Source organism: Perca flavescens, chromosome 4 (assembly GCF_004354835.1).
Source record: "Perca flavescens isolate YP-PL-M2 chromosome 4, PFLA_1.0, whole genome shotgun sequence".
Taxonomy (NCBI): Eukaryota; Metazoa; Chordata; class Actinopteri; order Perciformes; family Percidae; genus Perca; species Perca flavescens.
Window position 1 is genome coordinate 29,800,559 of NC_041334.1, and position 20,493 is coordinate 29,821,051.

General features: G+C 40.2%; 1 protein-coding gene across 1 annotated transcript; it reads left to right on the forward strand.

Moving 5' to 3' along the window:
- Positions 1-10,671: 10,671 nt before the first annotated feature.
- Positions 10,672-20,320, forward strand: LOC114553893 (keratin, type II cytoskeletal 8-like). The gene is made up of 10 exons (XM_028575337.1): positions 10,672-10,814; positions 16,248-16,844; positions 18,118-18,326; positions 18,435-18,495; positions 18,615-18,710; positions 18,844-19,008; positions 19,123-19,248; positions 19,353-19,573; positions 19,817-19,875; positions 19,980-20,320. Exons 2-10 carry the CDS (start codon positions 16,491-16,493, stop codon positions 20,099-20,101), a joined length of 1,413 nt encoding a protein of 470 aa, XP_028431138.1. The 5' UTR covers positions 10,672-10,814; positions 16,248-16,490; the 3' UTR covers positions 20,102-20,320.
- The last annotated feature ends 173 nt before the right edge of the window (positions 20,321-20,493 follow it).

A 20,493-nucleotide genomic window follows, 5' to 3' on the forward strand; every position in this document is an offset into this window, starting at 1 on the left:
GATGTTAGTGTGGATGAGGATGTTGTCAATTATACCCAGGGTCTTGATTTAAGGACAATCTATCGAAAAAGTCTATTATGAAGGGAATAAGCCTCTAATGGGAAGCTTTCTTTCAGTATGGCTTGCATCCAGTCCATGCCTACCTTAACACAGCCATGTTTAATCCAAAGATCAACAAAATAGTTTGTGATTGATCAGGCATAAATAAAGTTATTTCTTAATTGGGGGAGAAACTTTAGAGCAGGTTTCGTGGGGGGGTTTAGATGAGGTTTAACATGGTTCGATTACTACCATACACATATACATACATACCTTTTTCTTGTCTTAAAAGAGTGCAAAAATGTCTCTTCTAACCCCCCAGTGTACTGTAATGTATTCACTCCAACCTTTAAACAACTATGCTGTTAAGTTTTCCAGCAGCAAAGTTCTGGCTTCCTGTTAGCAGAATGTGGTTCATGAGCACAATTTAATCATTTCCTACTATCATACATATCATAAGGAGGTTGAAAGGGTGGGGTGGTTTGATGACACATTCTCACTTTTCTTTCACCTGCTCAAACTTGCAAGTATAGAGGTGTGTGCCAAGTAGTCTCCTGTTAGAGGCTGCAGTAATCTATTGCCCCCCCCTTTTTTTTTTTAGTATAACTTACACCATATTTAAATAAGTAAGCTATATCTTTATTCTTTCTCATAGATTCTCACATGAATGGCATTGAGTGGTGGTAATATCTGGGCATACAAATCACATTTTAACACACACATACACACACACACACACACACACACACACACACACACACACACACACACACACACACATACACACAACAAGGCAGTGGTTGCTAGGCACTGCAGCACAGTAACAAAAGGTGACTACACATCTCTGATAGTGAATTGTGGGGAAAGAATGTTGTAGAAACAGATTGAGTTATTTTCTCTATATACTGTAGTCAACTGTTTCCAAAATTCAGATAGTTTACCATTTACAGTAATCTGCTTTACCTCAAAAATGCCTGCTTAAATGCAAACATCAAAATGAATTCTCTAAGATAAACTTCTACCTAAGATAACATGTGTTTCAGTGAAAGCTATGGCAGAGTGAAGTGTAAGAGCTTACAAATAACCCACATGTCATTGTGATTCGGATATAATCAGCCACAAATTATCATGTCATGTTTATAACTCTCTGAGATCTAATGCACAGGATGGCCAGTTGCCACACTAAACAGGTTTCACACCCTATAAGGGTCTTCAACTCATGACTGTGTTTACTGAGTGACCACACCCTTTTACGACTTGATTTCTAGACAGATTCTACAGGTTTAAGGTTTTTGTATGTAAAGAGCCTATGCTGCAGCAGTACATTTTTCTAATTTCTATTGAAACCGGTGATGAATGTGTAGACTAAAGCAAGTGCATGACTTCTTTAGATTGCTGTATTGAGTCACTGTGAGGCCAGTGATAGTGCTGAACCTCTGATTGATTGGGTGGGTGGTGTCCAAGGAATGTGTTTACTGCAGGAAGAACAGACCAGCTTAGACAAGTTGTGTGTGTGTTATATTGACAGCCCAGCGCTACAGCTGACTCAAAGAATGGAAATCGGAATGACTTACAATAATAAAAATAATATTGTGTTTCTTTTTTTGGGCTTTTCTACCTTTAATTTGACAGGACAGCTAGGTGAAAAAGGCAAGCAGGAAATCGTCACAGGTCTGATTTGAACCCTGGACCTCTGCGTCGAGGAATAAACCTCTCAGTATATGTGCACCTGCCCTACCCACTGACCCAACCCGGCCACATAAATAAAAAAATACAACGGCATTCACACCAAAAAACATCCATGTGTTAAAACGATGAAGTTCAGTTGGACAGAGATGAAGTTTAAAGGATTATTAGATGGAAAAACACTCCTAAGGGGTTGGAGACTGGATTATTGCAACTCTGGTAAATTATCACAGTGGTAAACAGTAGACGATGCAATTCAAGTTACAAAGTGGCTCTCCAGGAATGGCTTTTACTTATTTGATTGGTCAATGCAGGCGCTAACATGCTGATGTTTAGCAGGTAATATTTAGCAGGTTCACTATCTTAGTTTAGCCTGTTAGCATGCTAACATTTGTAGTTAGTCATAAACCAAAGTATTGGGCAAATTGAAACTTTGACCTGATGATTGTGCTAGATATAAAATTATCACCAGAGTCATTTGCATGTTTTCTCTAGGGACTGTACAAAGATCATGGCAATCCATTCAACAGTTTATAAGATATTTCAGCAAAAGTTGGAGACCGACACAGCAACATAGCCATACATAAAGCCCCACCTCTAGCATAACTAAAAACAACAACAAAACAACGTTTTATCGTAAAAGGTTTTATCAATGTAAAGTAAGATGTAAGCTCTCATAATTTATTCTTTGAAACTGATTAATTATTTCATAATCATTTGTCAACAAAATTGGTGATGATCTGTATCACTGTGTAAACAAAGAAAACACAAAACCAGAAAAAACACTGTCCAACCAAAGATACTGTGTGACTTCATGCAGGAGCAGGTGTTGTCAAATGCTCACTCACACAAGCAACAGTTTGATACTGTTGCTAGGTTTTAATTTGGCTAGACAACTTGCATGATCTGTCTGGTGGAGAATGAGTCATACAGCTAGACTGCAGTTTGTGCCAGAGTTCCCATGCCTCGCTTCTTCCCACAATTATAGTCATGTGGAGTGTGTGGACTATAAGCAAGGTGTTAAAGTACAGAACTGTAAAGTAATATCTCATGGTGATTTTTAAGCAAACAGTGTTTGAAACACTACAACAACAAACTGTTGGTTTTACAACCCTGTGTCAAATCAGTACTGGAAACTCGGAAATGCAGCCGCGCATTCCATGACATGCTCATTGTTACTTTTTATTCTTCACAATCATTGCAGATTAACCACATTCTCATCACTTGACCTCCACAAGATATTTCCATGCATTAATTGTGGCTGCTTTGTTGTAAGGGTGTGCACCCTTTTGCAGGTGGTGAAACTGTGGGGCCCAGATTAAAATCCAATCCAACATTTCCTCATGAAAACACCCACAACCTTATGAGGACGCCAAAACAAGCACGGAGGGGTGTGGTTGTGTGTCCAAAGGCTTCACATTTTTTTCTTTTGTGTTTGTTGATTATTTTTAATATGATCTGATAGGACTTTTGGCTTCTGAACTTCCTGAACTTTGCTGTAATGAACTTCTAGTGAACACAGTATTGTAACCATCTTTTGTCATGTAACAGTAGAAATATAACCTGACTCCGCCAGATGGATTGCTTTGCATTTGCTCGGCATATCCATCTGGGAACTTTCCGTTGGAGAACTTTTGGGAAGGGCCGGAATACTGGTTATTTGATTGGATGAACCATCTGTCTATCACCTATGTTGGTGATAGACGGGCCAAATCAACCGATCAGATCCACGGAGCGTGTGAAAATACAACCACAAGCCCGCCCTGCTGCTGCAGGCAAAGCATAGCTCGTAAGCTCAGCATGCAAGCAACGTGTCGGTAAAGGATATTTGCCATTTGTGTAACGAGAATTTAGGAATAAAAGGCACCATTTCAGGTTCCCGGACCATATTCCAAAAGAAGGATCCAAGAGAAAAAAAAAAAAGCATTAGCGAGCGGCTAACAGAATTAGGGCTACCGCTGGCTGATAATATTGGTTAGCTGATTAGATAAACCATCGGTCTATCACCATCTAACCCACCTCAAAACCAACGCTGATTGGCCTGGTCGTTTGGCTAACGGCTCCAAATATTCTCTGCCTCAAGATGCCAGACTGATCTGCGAGTGGAAACCTGGAGCTCGCGAGATCAGGACTGTCTCAAGAGGCTAGTAGAAATACACACAAATATAGCAACGCACAGCATGGGTAAAGTGTGCTGTAATGTGCCATTGATAAAAGCTATGCTCAGCATACACTGGACAAAGAAGTTGAAGGTCCCTTCAAAGGTAATTTTCTTTCAAATGAAGAGAGGAAACTAGTTTTTAACACTCAAATGTTATCTATAAGCTCAATAATTCTATAAGATATTATAAAAAAAGAGCATTAAACTTTTACTATGATTGGTCAAATTATCTAAAGGTTTTAGGTTCTTCTCATCTGTTGCATTTCAAAAGCGGAAGTCATAAAAGATGTTTGCAAAGATTTAAGTTCTTTCAGACTATCACAACCTGTGGCTTATTTTGACAAGAATGTTTTCCACCCAAAGACGATGCACATCAGATATGAACGGTGACTGGATTAACAACCTAAGAGGATTTGCAAAAGCTATGTTCTCAGAAATATTTAGTTGTGCGTATATACTGTAGGTAGATGCACGGATGATGGTGGGGCTGAATAAAGGCAAGAAGCAGAAGAAATGATGGTTATGGAGATACCTAGAGAACAATAATTCAGCAGCAGCCCTGGCAGAGGGAGAACAACTGGGCGTTTCAAAAAGCTTGAATAGACCGCTAGGTTGTAAAGGTGCATTGGACAATGTCATGTGTGAATGCTGCATTGCAACTTAAGCTGTTTGCCTGAACTTACTTGCAGGCCTAACCTAATTTGTGTACAATCAAATTACTACAAACTAGTTGACAAACAGAAAACCTGGGGCCATGTATTCCATCATAGGAGTAGTTTGTTGGTGATGACACTGCCATGTGCTGGGTGCCCTGTGCACTTAATAGGAACTTGCAACTTATAATTTTGGCCATGGCAGATACACAATGGGAACAAACAAAGGGCAAACCTTTGCAGGAGGTTATTCACACCTTCACTGCTGCACCCTCTCAATCTTTCTAAACATTTCTGTTTGGTTTCTATAACCTGTCAAAGACGCTAGCTGGTTTAAGGATCATCTGTCATGAAACTGACTGACAAGTCGCTCAGTCCCTGCAGGGCATCCCTTGAAGGCGGTAGTGAAAAGATACTTTGGGGCACCTGACAGCTGGACCAACCAGTCAGCTGGTCCAGTTTGGTTCCAACTATGTATCTAAGAAATGATCTGACAGAACTGAGCAGCCCTGCCCAGAGGGTGTAGCTCTAAATGGTAGATGGCATCCAACCTCAGGAAATATTTCTAGAGTTACTTAGAATCACAACTTGACAGTTTGCCAATCAAAACTCAACTTTCTTCTTTTCCTAAACCCAACTGTGCTGTTGTCCCGCGGCCCGTTATTGTGCCGTTGTTGTCCCGCAGCCCGTTCTTCTTTTCCTAAACTCAACCCGTCCTGCTGTATACAGCTATGCAATGGTTGGTATTATAAAAAACGTGCTGACCATCATGAAAAAAAAAAAAAAAATGCTGACCATAATGAAAAAACCGAGATAAATGTGTTTGTGTACACAAATCTAATAGATTAAATTACGTGACCATTTCACCAACTGCCTTGAGACTGTGTTGGAATGCAGCATTGCAACTTAAGCCGTTTGCCTGAACTTACTTGCAGGCTACACCTAATTTGTGTACAATCAAATTACTACAAACTAGTTGACAAACTAGGGGCCATGTATTCCATCATAGGAGTAGTTTGTTGGTGATGACACTGCCATGTGCTGTGTGCCCTGTGCACTTAATAGGAACTTGCAACTTATAATTTTGGCCATGGCAAATACACAATGGGAACAAACAAAGGTCAAACCTTTGCAGGAGGTTATTCACACCTTCACTGCTGCACCCCTCTCAATCTTTCTAAACATTCCTGTTTGGTTTCTATAACCTGTGAAAGACGCTAGCCGGTTTAAGGATCAACTGTCATGAAACTGATTGACAAGTCGCTCAGTCCCTGCAGGGCATCCCTTGAAGGTAGGTAGATACTTTTGGTTCTTTCATAACTCTGGGCCAGTCTGGGGCACCTGACAGCTGGACCAACCAGTCAGCTGTTCCAGTCTGGTTCCAACTATGTATCTAAGAAATGATCTGACAGAACTGAGCAGCCCTGCCCAGAGGGTGTAGCTCTAAATAGTAGATGGTATCCAACCTCAGGAGATGTTTCTAGAGTTACTTAGAATCACAACTTGACAGTTTGCCAATCACAAATTGTTAGATCAACATTAATTTTACTCCACAGATATGATAACAGCACAGAAGCAAAGTTGCATAACCCTATTTGTTCTGTCCAAATGATTCATTATAAAAGAAAAGCTTTTGGCCACAACAAAAGACCATATGTTTTCCTTCCTAACTCACCTATTACCGTAAAGAAAAAGCTTTATTTTTGTTGTATTGCTATGCAAATGCCTATTTTGTGGTAATCTTTTAAACTTCCCTGCCAAGACTTTCTGCACGCAAATTATGTGTCAAAAAGTGACAAAGATGTGACGATGTGCGATTCAGGTCAATCATCATGATTGAGTAACTCGCTGTCACAGGGCCTATAGTCTATAAGCTATAGGGCTGCCTAACATGCCATAAAAGGTGTGTGCAGGGTGTTGAATTTTTGTGTCACACAACACTCATTGTGAAATACTTGAGGTGAGGGCTGTCCTGCAAACTTAATCACAGATTCCCAACTCTGATAAAAATGCTTGTGCGTGTGCACAAACACAATCTCTGTTTGTCTGCGTCTCTCATACAATTACTTTCACTCTAAAGAATGCATGGGTGTGACAGACTAAATTCTCCTGGTCATGCTTTTGAACACTTAGTTGAAATCAAAATAACTACTTTGTCTTTAAAAGGTTTACTATTACCACTTATAATTCATATCTTTAAAAATTGTGCAGAGAAATGATAACCTTTGCACAAGCAAACACTTGTTAAAAGTTCTAATTAAACAAGGTGCATTATGGCAATTCACTAAAATGATGTTAGTGTGGATGAGGATGTTGTCAATTATACCCAGGGTCTTGATTTAAGGACAATCTATCGAAAAAGTCTATTATGAAGGGAATAAGCCTCTAATGGGAAGCTTTCTTTCAGTATGGCTTGCATCCAGTCCATGCCTACCTTAACACAGCCATGTTTAATCCAAAGATCAACAAAATAGTTTGTGATTGATCAGGCATAAATAAAGTTATTTCTTAATTGGGGGAGAAACTTTAGAGCAGGTTTCGGTGGGGTTTTAGATGAGGTTTAACATGGTTCGATTACTACCATACACATATACATACATACCTTTTTCTTGTCTTAAAAGAGTGCAAAAATGTCTCTTCTAACCCCCCAGTGTACTGTAATGTATTCACTCCAACCTTTAAACAACTATGCTGTTAAGTTTTCCAGCAGCAAAGTTCTGGCTTCCTGTTAGCAGAATGTGGTTCATGAGCACAATTTAATCATTTCCTACTATCATACATATCATAAGGAGGTTGAAAGGGTGGGGTGGTTTGATGACACATTCTCACTTTTCTTTCACCTGCTCAAACTTGCAAGTATAGAGGTGTGTGCCAAGTAGTCTCCTGTTAGAGGCTGCAGTAATCTATTGCCCCCCCTTTTTTTTTTTTTTTAGAGTATAACTTACACCATATTTAAATAAGTAAGCTATATCTTTATTCTTTCTCATAGATTCTCACATGAATGGCATTGAGTGGTGGTAATATCTGGGCATACAAATCACATTTTAACACACACATACACACACACACACACACACACACACACACACACACACACACACACACACATACACACAACAAGGCAGTGGTTGCTAGGCACTGCAGCACAGTAACAAAAAAGGTGACTACACATCTCTGATAGTGAATTGTGGGGAAAGAATGTTGTAGAAACAGATTGAGTTATTTTCTCTATATACTGTAGTCAACTGTTTCCAAAATTCAGATAGTTTACCATTTACAGTAATCTGCTTTACCTCAAAAATGCCTGCTTAAATGCAAACATCAAAATGAATTCTCTAAGATAAACTTCTACCTAAGATAACATGTGTTTCAGTGAAAGCTATGGCAGAGTGAAGTGTAAGAGCTTACAAATAACCCACATGTCATTGTGATTCGGATATAATCAGCCACAAATTATCATGTCATGTTTATAACTCTCTGAGATCTAATGCACAGGATGGCCAGTTGCCACACTAAACAGGTTTCACACCCTATAAGGGTCTTCAACTCATGACTGTGTTTACTGAGTGACCACACCCTTTTACGACTTGATTTCTAGACAGATTCTACAGGTTTAAGGTTTTTGTATGTAAAGAGCCTATGCTGCAGCAGTACATTTTTCTAATTTCTATTGAAACCGGTGATGAATGTGTAGACTAAAGCAAGTGCATGACTTCTTTAGATTGCTGTATTGAGTCACTGTGAGGCCAGTGATAGTGCTGAACCTCTGATTGATTGGGTGGGTGGTGTCCAAGGAATGTGTTTACTGCAGGAAGAACAGACCAGCTTAGACAAGTTGTGTGTGTGTTATATTGACAGCCCAGCGCTACAGCTGACTCAAAGAATGGAAATCGGAATGACTTACAATAATAAAAATAATATTGTGTTTCTTTTTTTGGGCTTTTCTACCTTTAATTTGACAGGACAGCTAGGTGAAAAAGGCAAGCAGGAAATCGTCACAGGTCTGATTTGAACCCTGGACCTCTGCGTCGAGGAATAAACCTCTCAGTATATGTGCACCTGCCCTACCCACTGACCCAACCCGGCCACATAAATAAAAAAATACAACGGCATTCACACCAAAAACATCCATGTGTTAAAACGATGAAGTTCAGTTGGACAGAGATGAAGTTTAAAGGATTATTAGATGGAAAAACACTCCTAAGGGGTTGGAGACTGGATTATTGCAACTCTGGTAAATTATCACAGTGGTAAACAGTAGACGTATGCAATTCAAGTTACAAAGTGGCTCTCCAGGAATGGCTTTTACTTATTTGATTGGTCAATGCAGGCGCTAACATGCTGATGTTTAGCAGGTAATATTTAGCAGGTTCACTATCTTAGTTTAGCCTGTTAGCATGCTAACATTTGTAGTTAGTCATAAACCAAAGTATTGGGCAAATTGAAACTTTGACCTGATGATTGTGCTAGATATAAAATTATCACCAGAGTCATTTGCATGTTTTCTCTAGGGACTGTACAAAGATCATGGCAATCCATTCAACAGTTTATAAGATATTTCAGCAAAAGTTGGAGACCGACACAGCAACATAGCCATACATAAAGCCCCACCTCTAGCATAACTAAAAACAACAACAAAACAACGTTTTATCGTAAAAAGGTTTTATCAATGTAAAGTAAGATGTAAGCTCTCATAATTTATTCTTTGAAACTGATTAATTATTTCATAATCATTTGTCAACAAAATTGGTGATGATCTGTATCACTGTGTAAACAAAGAAAACACAAAACCAGAAAAAACACTGTCCAACCAAAGATACTGTGTGACTTCATGCAGGAGCAGGTGTTGTCAAATGCTCACTCACACAAGCAACAGTTTGATACTGTTGCTAGGTTTTAATTTGGCTAGACAACTTGCATGATCTGTCTGGTGGAGAATGAGTCATACAGCTAGACTGCAGTTTGTGCCAGAGTTCCCATGCCTCGCTTCTTCCCACAATTATAGTCATGTGGAGTGTGTGGACTATAAGCAAGGTGTTAAAGTACAGAACTGTAAAGTAATATCTCATGGTGATTTTTAAGCAAACAGTGTTTGAAACACTACAACAACAAACTGTTGGTTTTACAACCCTGTGTCAAATCAGTACTGGAAACTCGGAAATGCAGCCGCATTCCATGACATGCTCATTGTTACTTTTTATTCTTCACAATCATTGCAGATTAACCACATTCTCATCACTTGACCTCCACAAGATATTTCCATGCATTAATTGTGGCTGCTTTGTTGTAAGGGTGTGCACCCTTTTGCAGGTGGTGAAACTGTGGGGCCCAGATTAAAATCCAATCCAACATTTCCTCATGAAAACACCCACAACCTTATGAGGACGCCAAAACAAGCACGGAGGGGTGTGGTTGTGTGTCCAAAGGCTTCACATTTTTTTCTTTTGTGTTTGTTGATTATTTTTAATATGATCTGATAGGACTTTTGGCTTCTGAACTTCCTGAACTTTGCTGTAATGAACTTCTAGTGAACACAGTATTGTAACCATCTTTTGTCATGTAACAGTAGAAATATAACCTGACTCCGCCAGATGGATTGCTTTGCATTTGCTCGGCATATCCATCTGGGAACTTTCCGTTGGAGAACTTTTGGGAAGGGCCGGAATACTGGTTATTTGATTGGATGAACCATCTGTCTATCACCTATGTTGGTGATAGACGGGCCAAATCAACCGATCAGATCCACGAAGCGTATGAAAATACAACCACAAGCCCGCCCCTGCTGCTGCAGGCAAAGCATAGCTCGTAAGCTCAGCATGCAAGCAACGTGTCGGTAAAGGATATTTGCCATTTGTGTAACGAGAATTTAGGAATAAAAGGCACCATTTCAGGTTCCCGGACCATATTCCAAAAGAAGGATCCAAGAGAAAAAAAGCATTAGCGAGCGGCTAACAGAATTAGGGCTACCGCTGGCTGATAATATTGGTTAGCTGATTAGATAAACCATCGGTCTATCACCATCTAACCCACCTCAAAACCAACGCTGATTGGCCTGGTCGTTTGGCTAACGGCTCCAAATATTCTCTGCCTCAAGATGCCAGACTGATCTGCGAGTGGAAACCTGGAGCTCGCGAGATCAGGACTGTCTCAAGAGGCTAGTAGAAATACACACAAATATAGCAACGCACAGCATGGGTAAAGTGTGCTGTAATGTGCCATTGATAAAAGCTATGCTCAGCATACACTGGACAAAGAAGTTGAAGGTCCCTTCAAAGGTAATTTTCTTTCAAATGAAGAGAGGAAACTAGTTTTTAACACTCAAATGTTATCTATAAGCTCAATAATTCTATAAGATATTATAAAAAAAGAGCATTAAACTTTTACTATGATTGGTCAAATTATCTAAAGGTTTTAGGTTCTTCTCATCTGTTGCATTTCAAAAGCGGAAGTCATAAAAGATGTTTGCAAAGATTTAAGTTCTTTCAGACTATCACAACCTGTGGCTTATTTTGACAAGAATGTTTTCCACCCAAAGACGATGCACATCAGATATGAACGGTGACTGGATTAACAACCTAAGAGGATTTGCAAAAGCTATGTTCTCAGAAATATTTAGCACTAGTGGTAGCCTATAATTTTAATTAGCAATGGAAATGACTGTGGATAGTGATCACTGGCCACTCCTGTTACCAGACTGCTGCATTAACAACTATGGATGATGTTTTATGTTAAGTATGTTAACTTCAACGGAATTTAAACAAACAAGAAAGAAAAGTAAATCACCCCGAGACATGGGAGGCTGGAGCTGTTCAACAGGTTTCAGCATCCCAAGGCAAATCTGTTAAAACAGCGAAGAAAAGTTAAGATCACATTGCCTAAAGCCAGAGACTAGGTGCCATATAAAACTTGACATGTGCAATTCAGTGTCAGGCAATGGCCTTTGGCTGTGAAGAAATTTACAACACTAAAACAACACTTTCATTGTCTACTTTTCCTAAAACAAATTCTTTCAGAGGAGCCCGCGTTTCAGTTTTGAAGACAATGAAAAGCATGTTATGTATTATATGAGGGCAGCAGCTATATCCAACTGTTTGTGTCTTATAGTATATTAGACTCCCGCAACACAAATGTAAATTTCTTTTATGTTACTGTAGTGTATTTTGTAGTAGCGATGCTGTAATGTTGTGTGGAGAGGAATCCGCCGACACTTTTCTTGATTTTAAAGATTTATTTGCATCAAAGAATTCGGCATCAATTTACAAGCTTCTGCAGAGCTCGGAGAGGACCTCAACCAGATTCATTACATAAATTTGAAATGGAGGTGCATCTATTTGACCTTTGACCTAACCTGACTTTTAAAATACACCCCTAAAGACTGAAATTAATCCTTCAATTTGTTTCTGTACTGTAAAACTAAGAATACAGATAAAAGAAAGTCAGGTGTTGCCTTAAATAACAGACTACATGCTAGTCATAAAATACATACTACAGACTTACATGACATGCGGACCGGTACAAACCAGTAAATCCATTCACAGATTGAACATGGCTTTCATTCACACTGCAAACTCTGACTAGCGGTCAGTCAGTCATCAGTCAGTATCATTTCAGTTTTCTGCATGGCTACTTGCTCATTCACATTTTTAGTATAAAGAAGCATGGATTGCCAAACCACAGATAGCCTATTGTAAAGGGCCCACACCCAGTTTACATATACTGCAGAGGTACAACAGGAAAGTCTAAGTAGGTAACATCAAGTGACCTAGTCTTGTTTGTTTAGTTTCGATAAGGAATGAAATCACAAAGCACTAATTCTTTGTAGCATTTTGGTGCAAAGCTTTTACACAGACTTTATTTATTTGATTGTTACATTAGGTTTTTCAGCTGCAATGACACATTTAGTGACTTATAAGTAAAGATAATGACTGATAGTATGTTTTGATCAACCTGTTCTCACTCCCAACTAAGGCATGGATACCCGACCCGAGTCCGACGGGACCTGACGGTACCCGACGGGCCGGACCGGGATCAGACAGATATTTAGAAATTATGGTTGGGGTTTAGGAAGCAGACATGTTGTATGCAACCAGAGCAGAGTTGGTGGAATAAGTTAAAGTTTTGTACACTGTGTGTGCGGTGTCTGAAATAACCCCAGACTGAAAGCCAAGTTCATTCATTTGCTCACCAGAAACAGGATTTTAACCCCGACGTTATTCATTTTTATAACGTCGGCCCTTGAGGTAACGAGTCTCCCCTGGTTTTCTGATCACGGTCGGAAACAAAGTGATCAGGAAAGGTTAACACATTGAACATTTTAACAGCTTATTAACGTGCACTTCTTGCCCCGTGTGCACTGATGCGCTCATCTGTTGACATTTTCGAATGCCTTCCTACAGTTGCTTAATAAAAGTGCGCTTTCCACACAAATACGTAGCCTACATGTGTCACTAGTATGAGAAAAAAATGAGAATTTAACTGTGTCGGGCTCGGGCCGGGTTCGGTCACGGCTCTGTCGGACGCGGGCCGGGCTCGGACAGAAAAATTTGGCCCGGTCCGGACTCTACTCCCAACTCGTAAAATACTGACGCTTGTTCATTGGCTCTCAGTGTCTGATACAGACGCAAAAATCACCCTTTAGCGTCTGTATGGAGGTAGTATGTATGAAAGACCGAAAATCTGCATAAAGAGGTTGGTTGGGGTGGTGGATCGGTCAAACAACACAGGACTTTCACCCAAGAGACCGGGGTTCGTGTCCAGGTTGTCCCTGACACTTACATTTTGTAACCCCGCCCACAATCTTTTCCTAAGCTTAACTGTCCCTTTCTTGTACGCACGTCCCGACCCAGAGCGCCCAAAAGTGACGGCAATAATCCCGACCCAGAGCATCAAAAAGTGACGCCAAGAATCCCGACCAAGCGCGTCTAAATATGACGTCAAAGGGCTAGACGTGAGTCCCTAGAGCATCAAATAATGACGCCAAGGGATCCCGACCCTGAGCGTCAATAAGTGACGCCAAGAGTCCCAGCCAAGCGTGTCAAAATATGACGCTAAAGGAGACTTTTTGAGTCAATAACAAACGCCAAAGGCACCGGACCAAGCGTCGCTTTTTGACGCAATGGAATGAGAATGTGGTGTTCCGATTTAATTTTGTCACTTCAAAGAGAATGGACTGTGGTATAGGGAAGCCAAAGCCTATCAGAGTAGTCGTAGAAAGTGGAGGTGGTATGACTTTCATTGGGCTTAAAGACTATTATTATTACTTTACTTTTCGATCGTATCAGTTAAGTAATAGAAGAAGCAACTGAAAGAGTCGACAAAAATGATCAAGTATGTGTAGATTTACATTTTTAAAGAGATAGAAAAAGAAAGAGGATATGCTGTCACTTAGTGTACCATAAGTAAAAGTTACAATTTGATCTGCAGCTTTTCTTCTCTTTCAAGTTATTGATTGACTTTCCCTGATTTGATTTACAGATATATTTCTTTTTTTATGTGTTTGTGTCTTTGTGAGCCACCTGTACACAACACTTGAAGGACAGACAAGCAATAAGCAATTCATAGCCTGAAGAAACCTACAATAAAATAGTATCCAAAGTGCAATATTCACAGCAATGAAAAACGAAATTAAAGTGCCAGAGAGTTGCATAATTGTGCAATGATGCAGCTTTATGCCCATTTGTGTTTGTGCATATGTGTGTTACAACAAATGAAATCATGATGAGGCAAATTACCTATTTTGTTGGAGTATTTTCTACATGCCAGACAAATGCTTTAAGACAATTCACATTCCAGTAAGAAATAATGCAAATACATTAACAGATGGACGCAGCATTGTTAGAGACTGCATGAACTAATTACCGTCAACCTGCCACACCTACTGACACAGCCACATTTGAATGTATTACTCAAGATTCATAAACCTGTGCAAAAACATGCACATCATCATCATCATCTTACACATCTGGTAACATGATCTTTTAACTTGGTGAATGAGGTTTTGCATGTTCAGTTGCTTCAGATGGTCCAGACTTGACCAGACTTGACCAGGCTTGAGTTCTTTATTGATGACAGACATGACCGATGACTTTTCAGACAAGCACATACAAAGCTTGTAACGATTATAATCTGTGTCGACCTTTTCCTCTGGTTACATCAGCAAGAGATTTTCTCTGGATTTCCATCTTTGCTGCTCCACTTTTATTTGCTCTCATCACTTTAATTCATGTTTATCGAACTTCTAAATAATGAGATTGCTTGGGCTGGCCGTCAGGGCCTCACCCTGCATGCCCATCACTATTGTGTGGTTGTGATTTATTGGCACTTAAATATGTGCATTGAGTACTGGTGTTAAAATCTGGCACAGCAGTGTGACAGATACAGGTATCTGCATGTGTGTGGGTGGGTGAGTTATTGATAAGTAAAAGGTCACACAATTCTCTGTTTGTCATTGAGTTCTGTGCAGCTCTTCAGAGTTAGTCAGTGGCAAAACTAGCGCATCAATTCTCTCCAAATAGCTGTTGGACAGCAGAGATTTGAGCTTTAGAGTAAAGTTCCACACCATGGTAGAAATTAAAGGCATGTGCATGTGAAAATGGGGAAGAAGGGAAAAATGCAGGCCTCATTATACCCAGTGGTGGAAGAAGAATTCAGATCTTTACTCAAGCAAAGGTACTAATACTAGAGTGTAGAAATAGTCTGTTACTAAGTACATAAAAGTTCTGCATTTAAACTCTGACTTAAGTGAAAGATAAACATAATATAGTTAAAATATACTTAAAACATCAAAAGTAAAAGTACTAATGCAAAATTGTCACTTTTAAAATAATATTTGTAATATTCTGTATTATAATTATTGATACATTAATGTATAAATCACTTTAATGTTGCAGCTGGTAAAGGTGGAGCTGATTTTAGTTACTTTATATACTGCTGGGTATTTTAACTCATAATATCATAATGTATTGGTTGATTTATATTTTGTATTGACAATTTAAACCTGCAAAGTAGTAACTAAAGCTGTCAAAGTACAATATGTCCCTGTGAATTGTCGTGGAGTAGAAGTTTAAAGTTGCATAAAATGGAAATACTCAAGTAAAGTACCTCAAAATGATACTTAAGTACAGTACTTGAGTAAATGTACTTAGTTACATTTCACCACACCAAAGATGCAGCGGGGAGTAGTAGAAGGGAGGTAGTATTGGAGTACTGAACAACTCTGCGTGGTGAAATGCATCAAGTTAGAAAACAACCACTTCATCTGTGATGTACATCATTGCGAATGAGTGTCTGTCTCCATGACCGCAAGCACGCACTGTCTGATACATGCACGTAATGCGTTTTTACAACGTAATAATTGTAAAAACATTTTTTAATCTCATTTATAATTGGAATGATCGTGCATAAAGGTATTAAGTGAGTGCAAGCTAGTTTTGCTCTTTCTAGTTTTGTTGTTGTTGTGATGTTAGTGTTAATGGCATCAGAATGAGGGAGCTCTACTGGATCTGTTTTTTGGCTGTACTGTGACCACTAATCAGGCTACAGGGGTCACACACTTGAAAAGGCCCCTTTTTCTTACATAACCACATTTTCACTCCATTTCTTTACCTCTTGCTCGCTTCACCTTCAGCCTGTTATTCCCCTTCAGCCTGTTCCGGTGCAAGGTGTGTCACTTCTTATCTTCTGACAATCCTTCCCTACCTGTTTTACAGGACTGGCCACTCCTGTCATTCAGAGCCAGAGGCTTGTAGCCTGAGGTGGAGGGGAGGGTGGACAGCAAAAGTGAGAGTACAGGTTGAAGTGGCTGAAAAGGATCCTCCCACTCCCTCGGCACGGACATAAAAGCCGGCAGAGTCTACAGTCAGACACTCAGAGGGACTCGGCTCTCCTTTTGAAGACTGCTCATCTCCTGTTCTCCTCTTCTCAGAGTGTTGATAACCTTTACCACTGCAAACATGAGGAAGGCATACTCTGTCAGCTCTAGTAGCAGCACCAGGAGGTCCTTTGCACCAGTTAGCAGCTACTCCGTAAAAAGATCAAGTTATGGTGCTGGAGCTGGAGCTGGTGGTCTTGGTTTTAGTATGTCTTCAATGGGTGGTGGATTAGGTAGTGGTTCTGGTAGTTATGGCTTTACTTCTAGCCAAACAGGAGGCGGCTTCATCCCTCCACAGATCACAGCTGTCCAAGTCAACCAGAGCCTGCTGACCCCTCTGAACCTGGATATTGACCCCACCATCCAGGTTGTCCGCACTCAGGAGAAGGATCAGATCAAGACCCTCAACAACCGCTTCGCCTCCTTCATCGACAAGGTTAGTTCCTGCACGCTCTGTGTGATGGTCTTATGTACAATTTACTACAGGCCTCGTTATCTTAGTACTGACCACCTGCATGCTCTCCCTGGGATACATTTAGTCCTAACAGCTGTTAAAAGTGAATGGTCTTAATTTTCTCCTTCAACCTGTAATTGAACACTTTATTATATAGAACAGTTACAGCAATCTGCTTACCAGATGCAAAACTGACAAAGCAGCTGTGAATCTTATCTCTGTGATGTTATGTCCCTCAATGACTTACAACCTCTGGGATTGGGAAAGCTTACAAAAATCTCATAGTCTGTCGCTGAATGTGCTTACTCTGGCAATGCCATCCAAAATCTACCCAAGGTAACCTGTAGCCCTGTCTGAACCCTTTGGCGGCCTCTCTGTGCTTTATCTAAACATGGGTGGGGATTATATTGCAGTGACTCGCCCTTCTCTTACCTGGGAGACTAGCAGTGAAAATAGGGATCTATCTGCACAGTATGCCCACAGAGTACAAAGTCTGTCATTTCAACATTGCACCTATCACCTGGTTGTTATGGGCAACAAGAATGCTAAGTGCAGAGCAGTAAATCTACTTTGACTTGCCTTTTATTCCACAGTCACACTTCTGTGTTAATATTTGCATGCAGGCTGTATGGGGAGACGCTCTGAACATTATAAGTTGGCATACGAAAAAAAGTCACAAAACAAAGCATTCATCCAATAATTCTGCACAGCTTTGTCTTCTTTCTCTGCCACACCTAGTTTTTTTTATAGCCTGAGTGACTGTGTGGCCTTTATAGCTCAACAGAGCATGCAGAATGACTCATAGGCAAATAGGAGGTGAAACACTTAAAGCCACGTACACATGAAACATCTGGATAGAATATACTATATTTTTGTTTTAAGAAGGAAGATTTGAACATGTGTATTCTGGGAGCATTAAAAAACTCAAGTATTAACCTTTTACACCTTTAGGTATTTAAATAGCATGAACAGCAAGGACGCAAAGATATGCCATCATGAGTAGGGTGTGGGCATTCAGATATGTAGCTAATGGTGAGGCCTTTTAAAACCTGATACCACAATGGCAACCTTTTTGTACAGTCACTCCCATTAAAAATTATACAATTATTTTAAAAATCATAGAACCCAGGAACAATTACATTCATTCAAATAATCAATTAAAGCACCAGCCAAACCAAATTAATACACAATTATACATAGATAATGCTTTTTAAGGAGACATCTGACAATCTTCCCTGGTTTTGTGTCTCCACAGGTCCGTTTCCTGGAGCAGCAGAACAAGATGCTGGAGACCAAATGGAGCCTCCTGCAGGACCAGACCACCACCCGCTCCAACATCGATGCCATGTTCGAGGCCTACATTGCCAACCTGCGCAGACAGCTCGACGGGCTGGGCAATGAGAAGGGCAAGCTGGAGGGAGAGCTGAGGAACATGCAGGGCCTGGTTGAGGACTTCAAGAACAAGTGAGTGCTTGCAAAACTTGAACACTAGTTATAACATATACCTTGACATAGTGAACAGATGTTCAAAATGGAGCAGATGTACTAAAGAGTTGGCTTGTGTTCCAACAGGTATGAAGATGAAATCAACAAACGTGCAGCTGCAGAGAACGAGTTTGTGCTCCTGAAGAAGGTACCAATACATCAAGATGGCCATGATTGTTTTTTAATCTTGGGATTTGATAAAATATAAAATGATAAATGATAAATGATAAAATGGCCAGTTATAACACTTATCTTGATTTTCATCAGGACGTTGATGCTGCCTACATGAACAAGGTGGAGCTGGAGGCCAAGGCTGATGCTCTTCAGGATGAGATCAACTTCCTCAGGGCCGTTTATGAGACTGTATGTATCTATAATATCAAATACCTCATAATACTATGATAACCATTTGAGTTAAAGCTAATAATCATTCACTTATTGTGTAAATCAAAAATGACAAGAGTTAACTTTTGTACAATAACCATTGGTTCTGTAGGAGCTTCGTGAGCTGCAGAGCCAGATCAAGGACACCTCCGTCATCGTGGAGATGGACAACAGCCGTAACCTGGACATGGATTCTATTGTGGCTGAAGTGCGTGCTCAGTATGAGGACATTGCCAACCGCAGCAAGGCTGAAGCAGAGACCTGGTATAAACAGAAGGTGAGTAAAAGAAAGAGTTGATGTTTATCCCGTGTCTTTTATTTACACTTGCAACACCTCTCTCAACCTTCTGGATCATCTTCTTGATACACCTTGTTGTATTTTTCATAATAGTATGAGGAGATGCAGAGCACTGCCGGACAGTATGGTGACGACCTGCGCACAACCAAGGCTGAGATTTCTGAGCTAAACCGCATGATCTCCCGTCTTCAGAATGAGATTGAGGCCGTCAAGGGACAGGTAAATTTAAAGACCTTCTCATTGATGGTGCATAATTATTAACACACTTCATTGTATAAGAAGATTTGCAGTTATTAAAACATATCTGACATCATTTTCCACAGAGGGCCAGCCTGGAGGCTCAGATTGCAGAGGCTGAGGAGCGTGGTGAGCTGGCAGTGAAGGATGCCAAGCTCCGCATTAAGGACCTGGAGGATGCTCTGCAGAGAGCCAAGCAGGACATGACCCGCCAGGTGCGTGAATACCAGGAACTGATGAACGTCAAGCTGGCCCTGGACATCGAAATCGCCACCTACAGGAAACTGCTGGAAGGAGAGGAGTCCAGGTGAGATAAACTTAAATATGTAATGAAGTTTCATGACTGCAGCATTTACTTCAACTCTGAATTAATCAATCATACTTTATCTCTATAGCACATTTCATACAAGTCAATGTAACACAATGTGCTTCGTGCGACATGAAATAAAACTTTGTAGAGTAAAAAAAATATATATATATATATATATATATATATATATACAAACAAGTATAGAGACACTAACTTGTCATTATTCACTCATACCATTAGACTGGCCAGTGGAGGCACAAGCGCAACCATCCACGTGCAGCAGACCTCTGGAGGTGGTGGTAAGTTACTGATTTTATACATCAACATCATAGTGATACCTGAACCAACAGACCACACTGACAGGTGGATGGATAAATGACAACATGTTTTTCTTCTGCTCCAGGATACTCCAGCTCCAGCTCCAGCGGTGGATTCGGCTATGGTGGCAGCAGCTTGTCTGGTGGTTATGGCGGTACTGTTACCAAGTCCACAGTCTCATCAACCAGTTCCAGGAGAGTGTATTAAAAAGGAGAGCCAGTCCTCTTCCCCTTCAGAAACTCTTGAATTTGATCTAAATCTGTACCCATTCATGGTGCTATGCAATATCATTGAGCAGGTTCAACAAGAGAGCTGAATATATTGTTACACTGCTATCAATTGTGTTTCAACGATCATTGGCAGCTTTTCTTACTCTTCTTGAGAGTAAGAAATGATGACTCAAGAAATGATTTTGAATAAAATAAATCTGAGAACTAAAATGATTGCCTCTCACTCTCATTGTTGTGATAAATGAAAGAAAAATCTAAGGAGGGTTTTATTTAAACAGAAAGATGTAATTACCACACTGAGATTTCACACGGGGGCTGTGCCACTTTTTGCTTCTCACTTCCTGCTTGGTTTTCCACATTATGTAAATT

Excerpts from the sequence above, each read along its gene's own strand:
- LOC114553893 (XM_028575337.1), top strand. The coding sequence starts at position 16,491 with ATGAGGAAGGCATACTCTGTCAGCTCTAGTAGCAGCACCAGGAGGTCC. Across the intron at positions 18,711-18,843 it reads TCAGGGCCGTTTATGAGACT|GAGCTTCGTGAGCTGCAGAG; the intron begins GTATGTATCTAT and ends TTGGTTCTGTAG. Across the intron at positions 19,574-19,816 it reads CTGGAAGGAGAGGAGTCCAG|ACTGGCCAGTGGAGGCACAA; the intron begins GTGAGATAAACT and ends TCATACCATTAG.